At 37.7% G+C, this 20605-nt stretch overlaps 1 protein-coding gene across 2 annotated transcripts in view; it reads right to left on the reverse strand.

The window, feature by feature from the left end:
* Positions 1-897: 897 nt before the first annotated feature.
* Positions 898-20605, reverse strand: part of mtmr6 (myotubularin related protein 6) — a 38253-nt gene continuing 18545 nt past the window's right edge. For both annotated transcript variants that reach the window (XM_073043750.1, XM_073043751.1), the window contains 5 exons: positions 14110-14159; positions 8220-8420; positions 7056-7190; positions 6842-6968; positions 898-5509 (listed from right to left, as the gene is read on the reverse strand). In XM_073043750.1, coding sequence (XP_072899851.1) covers positions 5249-5509; positions 6842-6968; positions 7056-7190; positions 8220-8420; positions 14110-14159 — 774 coding nt within the window. In that variant the 3' untranslated portion in view covers positions 898-5248. The remainder of the gene's footprint in view (positions 5510-6841; positions 6969-7055; positions 7191-8219; positions 8421-14109; positions 14160-20605) is intronic.

Here is a 20605-nt window from a genome sequence, read left to right on the forward strand (position 1 = left end):
ACTGAGGTACACAGAAATTTCACAAGAAGGCTGTGAATCATTGGAATTCTCTAACCTGGATAACTGGAGGCTATATCGCAGAAAGTATTTGAGGAGAGAAATCGCACTTTTGAAATGTCAGAGCAGAGAGCTATGGAGAGAAGGCAAAGAGGTAAAGCCAATGGCAGATCAGACTAGGGCAAGTTTCTGTGGCTGAGTGCCCTCCTCATATTTCCTTACCTTAAGAAAGTGGTAGAACCTAAGATGTATTGATCAATGTGGGGAGATTAAGGACCGGCATAAATGGGTGTTTGATGTCAGTAAGGGCTCAGTGTGGCCCAAGTGCTTGTTATCTGAATATCGGATGCACAACATGCAAAAGTAATGGAATGAAAATCCTATTAGAACTTTCAAACACTTTAACAATTTTTTGCAGAGTAATAAAGGCCAATGAAACAAATGGCTCATCTATTCGAAAAATCATTGAGACACTGGAGAGGGTACAGTGATTTATAATTATACCCGAAAAGTGAGAATGACAACAGAATTTTCTAAAATCATGAAATGTTTGAACAGAGGATATGGAGAAATGATTGCACTTGTGAATAAGATTATAGCTAGAAGCCATATATAATAAAGGCACCAAGAATTCCAGATGAAGAATAGAAGAATCTATCCCAAAAAATGCTGGGAATTCAGAACTTGCAATGATAGGGAATAGCTGAGGCAGAAAGTATGGACACATTCAAGAGATGCTCAAGATTAGAACATTATGCTGAGAGATTTTGATGAGCAGACAGAACATAGTCTGAATGAAGTATTAACCCCCTTTTCTGTGCCACATATTCTTTGCAATTCTCGGGGAAAAGCAGCTGCTGAACCACTAACAGCTCTTTCAAAAAACTAGCATAAGCACAATGAGTAGAAAGATGTATTTACTATGAATCATAGCAAGATGCTATGATTCTATATTTTTATTCTTTTTTTTTAGAAATACAAGCAATACAAGGAAAATTACAGCTGTTATTTTAATAGCTCAACATTTTGAGCTTTATTTTACAGAAAGTTTAAACAAAATAGCATTCCAAATATATTTTGCTTGTTTTTAGATTTAAGGCAACAGTGTCCAGATTATGTAAAAGTCTTCCTGGAGTTTCTTTAGCCACACTGAATACTCAGACCACCTCACATTAAACATTTCAAACAGTAATACAAAGGACTGCACCCCACACTATGAACTCACAGCAAGACTAGAATTAATGATTAATCCTTGGGTCTAACAGTAAAACATCAAAGCTGAAATTTTAGTGCACTTTAAAAAATTAAAGGCAGTTGCTTCAAGCATTCCTACTGGTTTTAAGTGTTGTCAGCTCTCCCACCAGCCCTACCCTTTTGTACCTACCAACACTCATTACCTCCCAACCCCCACACCTTTTACACACACTCAAATAATTATCAGATATATTTATGAACCAGGACAATCAGCAAAACTCTGTACAGCAGTACAGGTACACACAGTTGTACAGCATTTCTCCAAAACTACAATTGGGACTGTAATTTATTGGTCAATATAGCGAACACAGATAGATACATAATACCTAATTAGAGGTAGGATTATTATTTTGACTAAAAAGACACTTAAAATGTATTTGATCCCAAGCTTTTGGATTTGTGTAATTTATTTTCTGAATATTACTTGGTATTTCACCAATCCACCAAGCTCACTTCCAATTTTTTAAAATCAAGATTTCTGTGTAAATAAAAACTAGACTCTGATCTTGAAAACAGATGTGATGAATATTATTTAAGTGCTAAATAAAATATTTTTTATTAACACATTAGGTCCCTGCAATACTTTACACCACATGGTGCCTTAAAATTTTTAGACATTGTGTTTAAAACACAGGCAAGAAATATTAAATATTTTTAATAACTAAACTTTAACATATATAAAACATGACAAGAAAAGGGCACCACTAACGATTACTCACCATTGCCATTAAATGACCTGCACCAGTAGCAAAATCCAAAAGCTCAAACATGTCTTTTTGACCATTTTACTTACCGGAAACATTCCCTACAACTTAAATGTCAGACCATCTGTGCAAGCAGTTCTCTCGTTACAGAACAGTTAGTATAACAAATCAGCAGCATTATATGCCAGTCTGCATCTTGAAGGGATCATGGAGCAAAAGCAAAAATAATATTCAAATTAAAAATATAAAATAAAGCACCAAATCTTATTAAAGGCCATTATAGATCATAGTTGAACAAAAGATTTGAAGGCACCCACAGTGGGAAAACTTATCCCTTCTCAGTGACTATCCTAACTCCCCAAAGGAAAGTGGAATGCTTCCATTGTAAGGGTACTAGTGCATGCAAATATTTATGTACAAAAACACATTTATCAAACAACTTTTCCTGTCCCTGGTGCACTAGATTTTATAAATTATAAATGAATTAATGAGTGAATGTTATTTAAACAAACAGTTGAATTAATTTGTGAACTTTCAAGATTGTTTCCCCATTGTTTAAAACATCATTCTTGCCCAATGTTATTTTGAGCTTCTTCCCTATTATTCTGTCAATCAAGTCCTACTTCGTGATAGCCATCAATGTGTTAAAAGATAGAGAGGCAATGTTGAAGAGAACTCCAGAATTCTTTGCCTCAGATAGAAAGGGGGCTGATTTAAATTAACTTAGTCTTCTCTCATTTCTCGTTCTCACATGACTATCCATGGGTAGTGCCCATTAAAATCAAAGCCCCCTGTTAACTCTGAAAATGCAACTTTCTACATTTTGTCACAACTTTTGTAAAAAAGTTAAGGTTGAAAGTAAATAAGTTTCGGAATGTCTGTCAACACTGCAATGAAAGACAAAGAACTTGCATTTATCTTGTAAGTTAAAGTGCTGTACACACATTTGTCTTAAACATTCATCCCTTTGTATGTTTAACTTGAAAAATCTACATTATTTGAAAAAGAATTCACGTAACTTTACCCGTTAATGACACATCAATCATTTTAAAAAGAGAACCAAGTGGGTGGCTTTTGGGCTTCAGAAAGCACTAATAAGGCCAATTTTCTAAATGCTCACTTCCAATATGAAGCCCTGCTGCCTAAATGTGCACATTTAAAATCTGCAGGCACAATCTACATAATTTAGTATCAATATAAGAAAACTGTATAGTGTCATCTGGATGAGAACTTCCTGTAAGATCCCTAATCAAGATTACATCTGAAAGAATGTATCCTGGTAAACATATTAGTAAATTATTACAGTGAGAATTCTCTCATGAATTATAATTATACTAAATTGTTAAATTAAATCTTCTACCATAATAAAGTGCAGATACCACATTAACAGAAAACACACAACAGAAATTCGAACACATCTATCCAAATTCTTTGTTACGGGTAATTTCTATGTAGCACAGCTCTGCAGCCTCACCTCACATCACAAAATTTGTAATTTTGATAGAATTCCTTTAGATTTCGATCAGTAGATTTAAAATAATGACTTTTAAAAAGGCTTAAAGGTTGGTGGTTAATATTTTTAGTATTTGCACAGTGATCATATACAATAAAAAGCAATTTTAATAGCTCTCTAATTTTTGAAAACCTGTGACCTTCAAATGACACTATCTAAAGGTTGTGTTCAACTTCTGTAAACATATCAAGATCAATATTATTAGTGCAAGGAACAGCCATAAACCCTGAGGAATATGGAGATACTCTACTATGGGGATGATTTCCAAGAACAGTCTGCACATTTCATGAAGTTGAACTGCTACTCTGCTTTTATATCTTATTTATATGCCAAGTAAAAGGAAGTGTTGGACCTCTAAACTACACCATATAATCAAGTCCAAAACATTGCAAATAAATCAAACATTTCAGCTACAGTGAAGGAGCAGAAGAGAAATATTTTTATGCTGATTTTAGCTGTATGGAGCTCCTATGGCTGACAAAATTATTTTCAACGATTCAGCAGGCTTCAACCTAATAGGGAGCATGATGAGCTCGGCATTGAGTACATAATTTCAATCCTTACAAATAAATTTACCCCACCTACCAAAACATATTTGCATATCATTTGTTTACCAGGGTCCTGGAACCCCCAAGAGCCATTTTAAGAATGATGATTTTTTTTCCCTCCCATTACACATTTATATGCCTCAGGCTAGGTAACAGAGAACCGTAACCAAGCTTATCCCTGAACTACATTACTAACAGTCCAGATTGGTTAATACAATTCACACATACTCCCAATATTAAATATACCCAACCTAGACAACAAATACAAGGAACAAAAGAAGTGGGTAACATTCAAAACAACAACAATCTGTCAAAGCCAGATCAATGCAAGTTTCCACCCCCCCCCCCCCCCACCCCCAGGGTCTAGATGCCACAAAATACTGACTTGATTCTCAGATATCCTTGCTCAAAAATAAATAGCAGTATGTCAATGCAAAGTCAGCTTCCCGGAATGCATCACATAAAGTATTTGTTTTAAGTATCAAGGTAATAATCAAGTCCAGAACATTCAAGTTAATTCCCTTTTTTAAAAATCTGCTTTTCCAGGATGTCATCAAGTTTTCTGCAAGAATAGTGGATGAGACAAATGCAGGCCATTTTCTACAGTTGGTTCCATGACCATGATTTGAAGAACACTATTGCTACTCCTGCTACATTGGACCTAATATAATGCTAGTCTAATGGATTTCATACTTTGGTAGCTGAACAGTAGCTGCAAGATTGTTCTGCTGTATTTACAATATTATTCATTATATTCTAATCAACAATTATTTTCCCCATTATGTTGCAGAGATGCTAAAGCTTCACAAATTACTAACTTTCAAAGAACCAATACCATTAATTGCACTACCCAAATTATTACAGGTAATTTCTTTAGTAAACACACTGCAAAACATTTAGACTACATTAGTTGAAAGAAAAATTTCTATAACTACTATATTCACAATTTTTGGGCAGTGCAACCTCATTGATTTAGATCGCAATTAAACGAAAGATAGTACATATTTTTAGATTGAAATTTTCAGATTTAGTCCATTCAAATTTTACATATCAGATAATGACGAGACATTTAAACTTTCTGAAACAAAATCAAATGGTGCGTAATTGTGCCATTAACCACAGAACTGAAGGCTTGTAGGCCAAGCATCTTTTTCCATACTACAGCACATTTCAGTTAACATTTTCTTGAAGGACTTCCCAAGATCTGTAAGTGATGTCTGTCTCTTTCTGAATTAGCAGGTCATCTTTGCCATGCCAAGTTCCAAATTAACCAATATGGGCTCAGCTTTAGAGAAACCAGACTTGAGATCTTTGCAACCATCTTCAGGAGCATTACCACCTTCCACTGTTCTAATCGGGTTATTTTCCATCATTGTTTGCTTTTCTTTACAAACATTTTCAGCAGTCTTTAGTGTCCGTGATAACTGGCTAACCGAATGAAAATGTTCCCTTTTGATAACTGTTCCTGGTTTTTCTCCCAAATTTATTATTTTCTGTAAAAGAACAAAGTAAACAAAAAATTCCTCAATTAACTGGAAAACCCTTTGACTTGAACTAAACACTGGACAAAATATTATGGTCAAATGTCACACATTTAAGATATGCAGATTTCCTTCATATCACCAAACACAGTGGATTTCGGTTAACTGGGACAACTCTTAAAGAACAAAAATTAATCAAGGAATTCCCCTTATTTATTTGAGATACTTTGCTGCTTAATTGGGACAGAAGACTGTTGCTGGACAAATTCTAACTAGTGTCAGTTGCATTCACTTGTGTGGTTGTTAGATGCTACACTGTGCTTCGAGCTAACAGTTTTAAAATAGCGTCAGTAGTGCATGCTTGTGTTCAAAAAGCAGTGATTTTTGTCACTGATAGTTGATGAGAAATAAGCAGTAGGACAATTCTGAACTTTGCTTACTGCAGTTTCAAGCTTTTAGGCTTGGAGATGCCCGAAACGGCGGGGACCGTGGATAGCATTGTATGAAGGCAGTCCATTATCTGTTCTAGGTGCCTGTGCTGACTTTGCTCATTGCATACACTGGATGAATTCCTCCGTTGATAACGATTAAGAATTAATATGCAGTTTTATAGTACTGTCATACTTCCGGCAGCATTCTCATTTACTCTATTTTATTTAAATACATAATTTGTTACTCATTTAAACTGTAGTTTGTCTTTTTTTATACCCTTTCAATAATTTCCATGAAACTTCACCTAATTGAGGCAGCTGCTTAATTGGGCCAAAATGTACTGGTCATGATGTGTCCCAATTAACTGCAATCTACTGTAGTTAAAACTATCTCCTAGATATGATGGAGTAGCTCAGAAGTGAAACCAAAGTGGCATTAAAAAAAGGTCTGACATTTGACACTATCTTTAAACAACTTTAGTGATAAAGGGGCTGTAATATTGTTCAGCAGTGCAGGAGGTCATGTGATAAAATCTCCAAGAATATATTGGATTCCAGCTGGAAGCCCTAACACGCATGAATCTCTTTCCCCCTACTGAGCTTGGGATGACTTTTGTATATCAGGTGCCAGATAAGAAGATAAATATATAAAACTATCCTGTATTAATTTCATGCAGGACTGTACTTGCAGCAATAAGGAAACCCTTAATTATGAGAAATTGTTGGGAACTTTCTTTTGCACCAATACCCTTGCTATCTTATTGTTAATTTTATTATTGCAAGGTAAAAGCCAATTTGTTCCTGTCACCAAGTAAAATATGCAATATATTAATTTATGCAAATACATCATGCAAAGCACCAAGTGGCACTATACTGTGGACCTTCGTGCCTAAGGCAGCTGGTATTAACTCACTTCCTCCAGTTTTTTGGCTTCAATCTCCAGTTGTTTATTCTGTTCACTGACAGATAGAACTAATCCAAGTTGTGATTGCCTGGGATGCATTACTTTATCAAACTGATGATACATACAGCGCCAAAACCTGTAAACGTAATTGAGAATTGGAAATTAAAGAAATAAACAAAGTTGCATATTTTTGTACAGAATTTTAACAAATATTGAAGCTTACTTGAAGTTGAAGGAGACAGTGTTTGGTTCGAGCACTTCATGTACACAAGGGAGATTCGGATTATACAGTGGGTTCAAATACTTATGTTGATTTTCCAAAAGATGTGACCATAAGGAATGGGTTTTGTGTTGAATTCTACGATTAAAAAAAACAATTGTTTCAAATATTGCTTCTCTAAGAAGTGTTTAAAAACATTATGACACTCATAAAAATTCCATTAATACTTATCAAATTTTGTTCTTATGTACATACCATCAATTCTCAATAACACTTAAAATGGAGCATATTAATTGCATCTAGGATTAATTCACAGAACTCTAGCCACAATGAATTTATTGGTAATACTCACATTACTAACATCAAGATACATGTCGTAAGGAATGGGATCCATAGGGACTTGGTTGCCTTCATTCAGAACTGGCATGCCCACAGAGGGAGAGTATTCTGCCTGGAGGTCAGTAGCTAGTGGTGTTCCACAGGGATCTGTTCTGTGACCCCTGGTATTTGTGATTTTTATAAATGACGTGGATGAGAAAGTGGTGCGGGATGCATTAGCAAATTTGCAGACGATATGAAAATGGGTGGTGTTGTAGATAGTGTAAAAGGTTGACATAGATTACAATGGAGAACAGACAGGATGCAAAGCTGGGCAGGGAGGTGGCAAATGGAAATAAATCTGGATAACATGAAGTGATTCAATTTGGTAGATCGAATTTGAAGGCAGTATACAAGGTCAATGGCAGGATCTATAATTTTCTAAGGCAATGTTTATGTCACAGATCTTCTGTTAAAAGTTCTGAAAAATTTGTCAAGGCAAGTCAAACATTTGTAAGAATTCATCATGCCTCAGATATCCTTCTTTCATCACCAATTAATTAAAATGATTCAAACCTATTCCAAACGTTATTGATTTGCATTATATACTTCGGGAAGTTGATTTGGTTAGTTATTCACTCTAGTGTGTGATCATACGTCTATGTTCATAGCACCCAGTATGAATTTAATTACATTATACTATCTGTTAATTTGCAAATAAGAATTAACTATACAACGTGCATACCATTTTGAATCTCAAATTTGCTTCATTAATCAGCACATTCCATGTGAGCTGCAGACAACAGATACTTTACCAAATCTACCATACAGATGTGCAATAACACTTACTTCATGTCTTCTCGTTCTCTTTGGCAGTTTCCAATGAAGTTCCCAAACTGGCAGGAATGAACGTGTTCATGGATCTCAAGCAAGAAAGCTTCATTGTACTCAAAAACACGAGGAAACTGTTCTGTCAGATGCCAAACACACTCAATAAACTGTGTAAACACCGGAGATATTTCTTTGGGGTCCCCATCAAGTTGGCCACATCTATAAAATAAAAAAGGGCCAAGAAGGAAAAGCAGCATTAAAGTAATTCCCCATTTTTAAACTTCTTGTTTTCTCACTAAAAACACTTTTCTGGTCTACAAGTCAATGTGGTTGTACATGAGAGACAGGTCCTATAAAAGCAATAGTGAAATGAAAACTCTCTAAATGGTTAATATAACCAGAAGAAATATCTTTTGCAATTTCTGCACTGTCCTCAGGGAAATCTCCTGGACCTGATGGGTTCCCTGTGGAATTTTATAAATCATTCTCCTCACTTCTTTCTCCTCAGTTACTTTCAGTATTATCTGACTCGTTTAATTACGGCAAATTGCCACCCTCTTTCAATGAGGCATCTATTATTCTTCTTTTAAAAAAGGGCAAAGACCCAACAGAGTGTTCCTCGTACAGGCCGATCTCTCTGCTCAATGTTGATGTAAAGATCTTAGCTAAAGAGTTGGCTCATAGATTAGAAACCGTTATTCCCTCCATTATCTCTGATGACCAAACAGGCTTTATTAAAAACCGTCTCCCTTTTTTTAACATTCGGCGTCTATTTAATATTTTATACTCAGTTCCAACTGGGACTCCTGAATGTGTTATCTCCCTTGATGCGGAGAAAGCATTTGACCGTATAGAGTGGAACTACCTTTTTGCAGTCTTAGAAAAATCTGACCTCGGCCAAAGTTTCATCTCTTGGATCCAATTGCTGTACCTGTGTCCTACTGCTTCTGTTCGAACTAATTTTCAGAAATCCCAAGTATTTAATCTCAAACGTGGCACCCGTCAGGGATGCCCCTTAAGTCCCTTTCTCTTTGATTTGGCTATAGAACCTCTGGCGATAGCATTTCGAAATTGTCCTGAATTGACCGGGATTTGGAGAGGGGGTGTTGAGCATAAAGTTTCTCTCTATGCTGATGACTTATTACTCTTTCTCTCAAATCCGTCTACATCTTACCTCTAATGTTTTCACTTCTTGACCAGTTTAGCCAGATCTCTGGCTATAAATTCAACTTACATAAGAGTGAACTTTTCCCAATTAATAAAGAAGCACAAGAACTAATATTTCGTGATCTCCCTTTTAAAGTAGTCCATAATCAATTTACTTATCTTGGAATTACAGTCACAAGGAAGTTTAAAGATCTCTTTCATGAAAACTTTGTCAAGCTTTCATATGCTATAAAACAGAGTCTGGTACAATGGTCACCTCTATCTATGTCCTTGGTAGGTTGTATTAATGTTGTTAAAATGTATGTTCTCCCCAAATTTTTATACTTATTTCAATCTATCCCAATTTTTATTCCTAAATCTTTTTTTGATTCCTTAGACTCTATTATTTTGTCATATCTGTGGCAGAATAAGCGCTCTAGAATTAATAAAATCCACCTCTAAAAATCTAAAAAAGAGGGTGGCATGGCTTTACCTAACTTTCGCTTATATTACTGGGCAGCTAATATACGTTGTGCTGCCTTCTGGTCTTTCTTCCACGGTCAACCTGAGTGCCCTAACTGGGTGGCAATGGAGTTGAGCTCCACTAAAGAATTATCTATATCTGCACTTCTTGGCTCTAGCAGTCTGCCCAGATCAATAGCTAATCCTCTGGTTAGACACACTTTGCGTATATGGGCTCAGTTCAGGAAATGCTATGGTTTCCAGGGGTTTTCCGTTTCTAGCCCTGTCGCACATAATCACCTTTTTTTACCTACTACGTACGATTCAGCATTCCATGTTTGGTACAGGAAGGGCATTAGACATTTCGAAGATCTCTTCATTGATAATCGCTTCGCTTCTTTTCAGCAGCTCTCCGTTAAGTTCAACCTGCCTAACGCTCACTTTTTCAGATATCTCCAAATCCGACACTTTACTGCTCCTTTAATTCCTAACTTTCCTGAAATGCCTGCGAAAAATGCTATGGACCTATTTCTTTCCATTAATCCACTAGGTGTTCAACTATCCGAGATAAACTAGCAGCCTTACGACGGGTCCCTGTGGATAAAATTAAAATGGCCTGGGAGCAGGATTTAAATATCTCCTTATCCGAGGAGAGCTGGGACTCAGTTCTCAAATCGGTTAACTCAACCTCCCTTTGTGCTCGCCATTGCCTCTTACAGTTTAAGATTGTTCATAGAGCCCATATGTCTAAATCTAAACTATCTCGATTCTACCCTGGCATTAGTCCGCTCTGTGATAAATGCAAGAGGGGCGTGGCCTCTCTCATCCACATGTACTGGTTCTGTCCTAGCTTGGAGAAATTCTGGAAAGATGTCTTCACTACATTATCGGGTATTCTGAATCAGCACCTAGAACCTAACCCCTTAATTGCTCTGTTCGGTTTTTGGAGCGAGACAGATTTATGTCTGGGTCCGACCAAATGCTGAATACTATCCTTTGCCTCTCTCCTGGCGAGACGCTTGATCCTCCTTAGATGGAGAGATGTTGCCCCGCCCACTCATGCGCAATGGCTTAACGACATTATGGCCTGCTTGGACCTCGAAAAAATTCATTATTCAGTTCTTAATTCGGATCTAAAGTTCCATAAGGTCTGGGGACCTTTTATCGAGTACTTTCATAACCTTCCTCTTGACTAGGGTTTTTTCTTCTTCTTTTTTTTCTTCTTTTCGGTCCCTTGCTTTCAGCTCCCTTTTTTTTCTGGTAGTAGGCATTATTATCCTCTGTTACTAAGTGTATTCACAGTCTGGGAGTTTGACTGTCCGGACTTATACTCTTTATACTGTGTGGTGGTTGGTCTGGAGTTGTTGTTGTTTTTTTCTTGTGTTGTGGGGCTTGGGGAGGACACTAAGCTCACTTGTCTTTAATTTAGGTGCTTTTTTGTTAAATTCTCTTCCTTTGTAGCATATTGTTATTGTATGCTTAATCTTGCACTGTATTAATGCTCCCCATTGGGATTTGGGGTTTTTAATTTTGTAAAATGTTTTGAAAAACTAATAAAAAAAATTAATAAATGGTTAATATAACTTAGTGTGCCTGGCAGATTGAAGGGCTTGTGATCTCATCACCAACAAGTCATGAGCACAAACACTGCAGAACTGCAGGGTACAGTTGCAGATAACGTTTGTGAACCCTTTGCAATTACCTGGTTTTTTGCATTAATTACTCAAGATGTAATCTGATCTTCATCTAAGTCACAATAATAGACAAACACAATCTGCCTAAACTAATAACACACAATAATACTTTTCATGTCTTTAATTATTCACAATCAAGGCAGAAAAAATGTGAACCCTTGTATTTAATGACTGGTAGAATCTCCTTTAGTAGCAATAACCTCCACCAAAATGTTTCTTGTAGCTGCTGATCAGACTTGCACAATGGCAAGAAGGAATTTTAGGCCATTCCTCCATACAAAACTGTTTCAGTTGGTCAATATTTCTGGGATACCTTGCATAAACAGCCCTCTTCAGGTCATGCCACGGTATCTCAAATGGATTAAGGTCTGGACTCTGGCGCAGCCATTACAAAATAGGAATTTTCTTCTTTTTAAACCTTTCTGTTGTTGATTTATTCTTTTCTTGTTGTATCAACCAACTTCTATTAAGTTTCAGGTGACAGACTGCTACCCTGACATTCTCCTGTAAAATGTCGATATAATTTTGAATTAATTGTTCCCTCAATGATAGCAGATCTTGAGGCAGCAAAGCAGCCCCAAACCATGATGCTTCTTCCAACATGCCTCACAGATGGGATGAGGTTTTGGTGTTGGTGTGCATTTCTTTTCCTCCAAACATAGCGCTGTGCATTTCTGCCAAAAAGTTCAACTTTTGTCTCATCTGTCCACAGAATATTGTCCCAGAATTGATGTGGAACCTCCAGGTGGTCTTCTGCAAACTTGAGACGTGAAGCATTTTTTTGGAGAGCAATGGTTTCCTTTATAACGTCCTTCCATGAACACTGTTCTTGTTCAGTGTTTTTCTTATAATGGACTCATGAACAGAGACTTTAGCAAGTTCTAGAGATTTCTGCAGGTCTTTTGCTGCAGGTTCTTCTTCAGGATTGCATATTGTGCTTTTGGTGTAATCTTGGCAGGGCACCCACTCCTAGGGAAGAGTAGCAACAGTACTGAACTTCCTCCATTAATAGACAATATTTCTTACTGTGGACTGATGAAAACTCAGGTCTTTAGAAATGCTTTCGTAGCATTTTTCAGCTTCATGCATCTCTACAATTCTTCTAAAGGTGCTCTGAAAGTTGTTTTGATCAAGGCATGTGACATAAACAGATCTTTCTTGAGAAGAGCAGGCTCTATCAGTAACGTGACCTTGTGTGTCTTCTTTTAAAGATATAGGGCAAGGAACCTCTACAAGCCACACCTTCAATCTCATTTCATTGATTGGAACGCCCTACTCCAAATAGCTTATGTAGAAGGCATTACACCAGAGTTTCACATATTTTTTTGAACCTAGACTGTGATTGTTTAAATTGTATACTCAGTATTGACAAGAAGAAATGCAATTGTTTGTGTGTTATTAGAGTAGGCATATTGTGTTTGCCTATTATTGTGACTTAGATGAAGATCTGATCACATTTTATGAGCAATTAGTGCAGAAAACCAGGTAACTGCAAAGGGTTCACAAATTTTTTCTTGCAATTCTACTTCCACTGGGGTATAATGATGCTATTCAAGGCAATATATGCTCTCTGTGCATTAGTGAACTCTTAGAAAATTGGATTTAATAGGATTCTTGCTCAGTGTTGAAATAGTAATTAAATAGCTGGTAATTAAATAGATAGGTAATAAGTAATCTAAAAGATAAATGGGTCATTAGTTTTACAATTAGACATCATTTCTAAAATTGAAGTATTATGAATACTTAGTTTTAAGAACAAATTAAGCATACTGAAAACTCGAAGTCCACAGGTAACATAAAGTGGCATTTGTAGAACATTGACTACATCACAAGTTTTTACCAACCAATATGACTTTTTGAGTAAATGAGCCATATGGTGTACAGCCCAATCCCTTTCCAAAAACTTTCCTTTTAGTTGTTCAGCTTTTGGGATCTCAATAAAATATGTCAGATTGGTCACATTTTGGAATATGCATTATAAAATTTACATATGATTCTGATTAAGTTTAATACAATAATGTTATGATGTCAGCATGATACCAAATAAAACCTAAGCCTGTTCAAATGGACATAAAATATCCCAAAGTCAAGCAGAAAATTACAGTTCAACATTGGGAGCAAGATATTGATTTATTTCTCCAACATTATTTTACAAGATACTTGGATTCAATTATTTTCAAAACTGTGGCATAAATCCAATGTCCAAACAAATAAAAAGTATGTACGTGTCCTAAGGACAATCTTCTATGTAGCTTATCAAGTAATGTAGATCAATAAACAGCAAAGGCAGTGAATCAGATTCTGCCAGTGTTGGTCAGGGGGACACTGGGATATTACAATTTTCTGCTCCTCCTTGAGATACTATATTTCTATTTGAAAGGCATGAGGGGGTATGGATAAAGTGAACGGTTATTTGGTTAGGTAAATGGAGATGAGAGACTTGGAGGGTTATGAGCCGAACATGGGTCACTGGGACCAGCAAGGTAGATGCTGTGGTCAGCAAGGACCAGTTGGGCTGGAGGGTCTGTTTCTGTGCCATCACCCTGGGACATTACACATTTTCCATTTGGTTAAAATCAATTTTCACACAAGTTCTACTTGCTTACCTTTCAGTAAATTTATGACCAAATGAAATCCAGTCTTTTTCTATCAAAACCTTACAATAAAAAACAGATCAATTATGATTTCATCAAATATTTAATACTTCATACTTACAGCACTATAGATAACCCAACATCAAGAAGAGAAACTATGTTTTAATGCTCGTGTAATATAATGAACTGAGACACTATATTGATTCCTAAGCTTTGCATTTGTTTTATTTGGAAAACCGCTTTTACCACAATTTGCCCCAGGAACAGCAGCCAAGCTGGACTGAAGAGAATGATATGGGTAAGAGTCAAGCTGCTCAAATCAAGGGCAGAGTCATGGTTGAGAAAGTCTTTGAAGTAATCCTTTCAAGGGATGTTGACCTTGAAAAATTGAACTTTATTCTGAGTTCTCTATCGAAAGGGACTATGTAGAAGGCCTGACAGCACTGGAGAACCCATGCACATAATGGCTGTCAGCTTGTTACTGGACTTTCTTCATTCTTTCCAAAGACCATCAGTTATTTAGGTCATGAGTTTCTGCTGGACCTTGGCATTCAGGTGCCTGTAGAGCTGTTTCTGTTCTGTCAAGGCATGATGGAGATTTTAATCCAGTATTGGGAGCCTTGGGAGCAGAAATCATCCCTGATGAAGTTCTAAAACATAGTTGGGAGTATTTAATATACATCTCAGGAGGCTATGCCAATGAATCTCAGAGACACAACAATTATAACCTTCAAGAAAGACAAAACCAGCTGTATTACAGAGAGTTCTCCCTGCTGTCTACCACAGGGAGGATTATCGCCAGAGTCCTCCTCAACCACCTCCGCCCACTGTGCACACAATTGCACTTAGACACTGTGGACCATACAACAAGTGAAATGTAGGGAATATCACAACCACCATACTTAGCAGTTTCAACCTTGCTAAAGCCTTTGACTCCATCAACCCTTCTCAATTCCTGCTGTGAGATGATCACCTTCAACTTACATTTCATTTATGTTTGTATACAAGTAATGGTCCCAACAAATGTATCCGTAGCACAGGCAATCTTAGCAAAGACCAAAATCAAGCAAGGCTGCATTGTATTCTGTCACCCTGCCCCACCAGATCTGTCTCATTGTGATACTACAATTCAACTCCAACAAGCTTCTCACTGAAGTAGATTTACAGGTCTAATAGGGAACTGTCTATCCTACTATGGACAGTGTCACCTAGCTTTTAATAATCAAAACTGCAGTAACAAAGAACTTACATTATGCTTGCATGCATTCCAAGTCACTGTACACTCAATCCCTGACACTTCAATTGAGGAAGTGTGTTTCAGGTCAAGAATTTAAATCTGGCATAAAAGCACTGGACTTCTTCCATCCTATATATCTCTGCTTGGACGATCAGAAACAAAGATAGTATTCATCCTATTTCCACTAAATAGCCCAATCCCACTGGAAGAATATATAAAGAAAAGTCAGCATCTTCGCCCACACCAACATGCACAACATGGGAGTCCTAGTTATACTCTATCAATTATAAAAATGGAGGTCAACAACGACTGCTTGAATGATTAGCTTTCTAAAAAGTAACCACAAACAGCTATAATGCTTTCATCCAGGATTCCTGCATTGCACAGAAGCCAAAACCCAGCTCATTCGCAGCCTTGAGTAATATCATATTGATATTATACTTGCACTCACATCTGCAAAATTAAAGCCCAACCTGCCTCTGCAGCACCCCAATCCTCTCCAAAATAAATGTTTATGCCAGGACTTGGGAAAGCGACAACCAATTTCCTTACCTTGGTAGCCATTCTGCAAAGCATATATGAATGTCGTTGAAAACCACCAATACCTGAAATGTGCCCGCAAAACCTTTGCTTAACTCAGGGAACAGGTATGTATGATCAAGAGCTCAGAACTGTCACAAAACTCTTCTGAGATCTGAACTATCTACAGCAGGCATTTCAAAGACTTCAAGGAAAAAAAATAACAACCATGCTGTTTCCTCAAAATCCACCAAATTTATTGGAAGGACAAGTGAACCACTATCAGCACCCTCTCTCAGAAGAACATCCCCGGCTGTGAGACCCCAATTACATTCCGTTAGCTATGTTGAGCAAACCTCATTCCACACATGGCTGATGCCAGTCTCCCTCAACAAACAGTATTTTAAGCTCTGTTACAGGAAGAGATTACAGATGGACAGAGGAAAAGATTTGCAAATGTACTTACAGCCTCCTTGAAAAAAAATGTAACAATCTGACTACTGGGAAGCACTGGCTCGTCACTGCTCAAAATGGAAAAGGACCACTTGAGATGTTACGGAGAGCCTAAAGGTCACGAATCAGGTGAACACCGAGGCTCAGCATAAGTGGCAAACCACCAACTCTTTCTCCTTGCAAGTCATCATATGCCCCATCTGTGGAAGAGTTTGTGCTTTCCCACATCTTATTTGCCATCTCAGAAAGCAGAAAATTGCACTGCACCTCCGGAAAAATACAAAAACATGTTGAAAAACCTGCTCAGTAACCTGTCACTAAAACCTATGCAACTACAATGCCAAACAGGCAAATTATCAGCAATTATTAATTTTTTTTATGCGGATGACATGTTCTGTTTGTGCAATGACAGGTCCCTTTCAATAGCCCTGTTTTGCCACCATGATTTCTAAGCAGACTTAGAAAGATTTATTAACTTTCCTTCTATCCCAATTCACTCAGCTTTTTACTGCCCATGTCCATTCTTATATGCTGCAATCATTTTAAGGTATAATTTATTTTCAATAATGTGCTATGGATATCACTGGCACATCCAGGATTTACTGCCCACGAAGAGTAGTTTGCAAGGCTATGCGAGATCTAGATCTAGGTAAAATAAACATTAATAGATTTTTATGGCAATATATTCATTTCATTAATAGCATCAGCAATTAATAAGTTTATTTGTATTGAGAATTATAATTACATTTACAGTACATTTTCTAAACTGGGACTGGACTACTAGACCCATCACAAATTCATGATAAGCAGCACTCTTGTTTCATTCAAGTGATTATTAATATGAACCTGGAGGATAAAAGGTTGACAAGATATTAAACATTCCAGCTCTATTACATATTCCCTGACTCTTATCAATGTAGCTAATGGTCAATCCAGGAGTACACAGAGGCTCGGCATAAGCTCTGTCTGGATGCTTAAGGCTCAGTATGCCAATTGCTCTGCAAGTGACCTCAAGAAACTGCAAAGATGTAGACACAGCTTAGCACATCACAGGAACCAACCTCCCCTCTATGGACTGTCTCTACTTCTCACTACCTCAGTAAAGGAGCCAGCATAATCAAAGACCCCACCCACCCCATTCTCTCTTCTCCTCTCAGACATCAGACAGAAGGTACAAAAGCCAGGCTCAAGGACAGCTTCTATCCCACTGTTAAAAGACTATTGAACAGACCTATACTGTATACTGTGATATACTGTATCCGGGAGTGCTCCCGATGTGGCCATTTATACATTGGGAAGACCCGCCGCAGACTGGGAGACCGTTTCGCCGAACACCGGTGCTTGGTCCTCCAGCAGTGGCGGGATCTCCCTGTGGCCACACACTTCCAATTCCACAGACCACTCCCACTCCGACATGTCTGTCCATGGCCTCCTGTACCGTCAAGATGAGGCCACACGCAGGTCGATGGAGCAATACCTTATCTCCCGCCTAGGTAGCCTCCTTCCTGCCGGCATGAACATCCAACTCACTGACCTCCGTTGATTCCCCTGCCCCTCACCCTTACCCCCATCCCTATCTATTATTTTAGTCTGGTTCTCTTTCTCTCTCTTTCCCCCCCTCTCTATAATCTCTCCCCCCAGCCCTACCTTTCTTTCTCTTTAATTTCCCATAATTCTCCACCTTCCCCCAGCCCATTTCCCTCCAGCCTATCACTTCCCAGCTCTCTACTTTATCCCTCCCACCACTTCTTATCCCCCCTTGACCATCCCATGTTACTTCACTCCTGATGAAGGGTTTCGGCCCAAAACGTCGTTATTACCTCCTCCCATAGATGCAGTCTGGCCTGCTGAGTTCTGCCAGCATTTTGTGTTTTTTATTGAACAGACCTCTTGTATGATAAGACGGACACTTGTGATTTTACACTTCATTATTTACTTGCATTGCATTCTTCTAGTAACTTTTACACTTTAGAACATAGAACATTACATCACAGTATAGGCCATTTGGCCCACAATGTGCTGACATTTCACCCCTTCTCTAAAACCAGAGGTTCTTAATTGCCCCTAATGCATCAGCCTCTGTCACTAGCCCTGGCAGGACGTTCCACCCACTCACCACTCTCTGTAAAGAATATACCTCTAACATCCATACTTTCCTCCAATCACTTAAAACTACGACCCTTGTATTAGCCATTTCCACCCTGGGAAAATGTTTTAGGCTATCCACACTATCTATGCCCCTTGTACGCCTCTATCAACTGTAATCATCCTTCACTCCAAAGAGAAAACCCAAGCTTTCTCAATCTATCTTCAATAGGTACATCCTCTAATCTAGGCAGCATCCTAGTAATTCTCTGCACCCTCTCTAAACTTCCTCACTCTTCCTATGATGAGGTGGCCAGGGCAATATTCCAAGTCTGGTCTAATCAGGGTTTTATGGAGCTGCAAAATTACCTTGCGATTCTTGAACTCAATCCTGACTTTATTCTGCATTGTTACTGTTTTAACTCATTTTAGCTTAATGAACTGTGTAATGATTAATTTGATCTGCATAAACAATATGCAAGTCAAACTTTTCACTGCATGTTGGCCCATGACAATAATAAACCAGTATTCCTTTAGTTACCTTGAGTACATTTCCCTCCATCTTACTTCCTGCTGGATTATTCTGAGTTCCTGCATCTGATTCAATATAATCCTCCATATCAATGCTTTGGCCACCCACCAATTTCTCAAAGCATTTCTCTACAGAGTGATCGGACAGGCTCTTTTTAATAGCTCTGTTCTCATCCCATTCCCTCTTTTCCAGGATGGTGACCCACCTTATGCTTCTTTTGTCACCTTTTCAGCTGCACCACAGTAAGGCAACATCATTATTCTCTTACCTAATACAGGCTTTTTTGTTCTTTCCTCACCCCCACAAACAAATCCATGTGGTGCCTCCGAACCTAATAATTATTTTAGCTCTAATTTTCTCTTTCTAATAAAAGGTATTTCGCCTTAAATACTGGCTGTTTCTCTCTCCAAAAATTCAGCACAACTTCAGTAAAATTATAAGCATTCTCAACCAGAGTCAAAAGGGTAGCGGTGAAGGACACTTTTACTCTCTCAAGCTTCACAGGACTTTCCAAGGAAACTTTCAAAGGAAACTGTGTTTTGTATGATACATACAAAGAGGTACAATTGTTTGTTACATACAAAGGAGAAATATGCACATGGACTGTAACAAAATATCAACAAAGGGAGAGTATCTCAGATGATAAGGCTTTTCAGAATACACAAAGGTATATTGTCTTAAAACATTTATCCGGCTCCTTCAACAATCTCTGGTACGGGCCTCCTGGTACTTCGGTAAATAGTGGTGAGATCAATCTGGGTCAGCAAAGAACTGCATCAACAAATGGCAACCAAATAGAGAAAAGCTTATTTGTGGGTGGAGTTGCAATCCTTTCTCGTTGGGTGAGCAACAACATCACTGAAATTTCCCCAAATTTGATAATCAATGGGATGAAAGATGGCCTCCGTGTCAAGGAAAAATAATTGATAATTGGTTTATTATTGTCATATGATCAGAGCCATAGTTAAAAGCTTCGTTGGCATGTCATCCTAACAGATTACTTCATGCACAAGTATATTGAGATAGCACAAAAAGAATAACAATAATGGAATTGAATAAAACACACGAGATTTTGCAGATGCTGGAAATCTTAAGCCACACACACAAAATACTGGAGGAATTCGGCAAGTCAGGCAGCATCTATGGGGGGGAATAATAGTTGCTGTTTCATGTCCTGATGTAGAGAGTTGGCCTGATAGGTCAACTGTTTATTCTCTTCCATTATTGCTGCCTGACTTGCTGAATTCCTCCATCATTATGATTTACGATAATAACTACCATTTTAAGTGGGCAAGACAAAAGGACAAGACTAATTTAGTTTGCAGAGACAGGGTTAGATTTTCTCCTTCCTAATCTGTTACGAAATTATAGACTATGACAAATGAATTGCAGTTGCCAGGTTTTCCCCGTTTCTTCAATTATTCTGGATGAATCATAATTCATCCAAATCATCCATGGTGTTATGCATGAACTGTATTTGCCAAAGTGTTGGATGATAGCAATCAAAAAAGTGAAATACTTGCATTTAAATATCCTTTTCAGTGATAAGATCATGAATTTGAACCAAGTTAGAAATAAACTAATTTGTGGACTATACAAGAATAAATGGTATAAAGTGCAATGCAATTTAGCCTCCATCATTCAAGCAGCAGCATGCACAGCAAGTATATTTAACAGGAATC

The sequence above is a fragment of the Hemitrygon akajei genome, chromosome 4 (genome assembly GCF_048418815.1).
Source record: "Hemitrygon akajei chromosome 4, sHemAka1.3, whole genome shotgun sequence".
Taxonomy (NCBI): Eukaryota; Metazoa; Chordata; class Chondrichthyes; order Myliobatiformes; family Dasyatidae; genus Hemitrygon; species Hemitrygon akajei.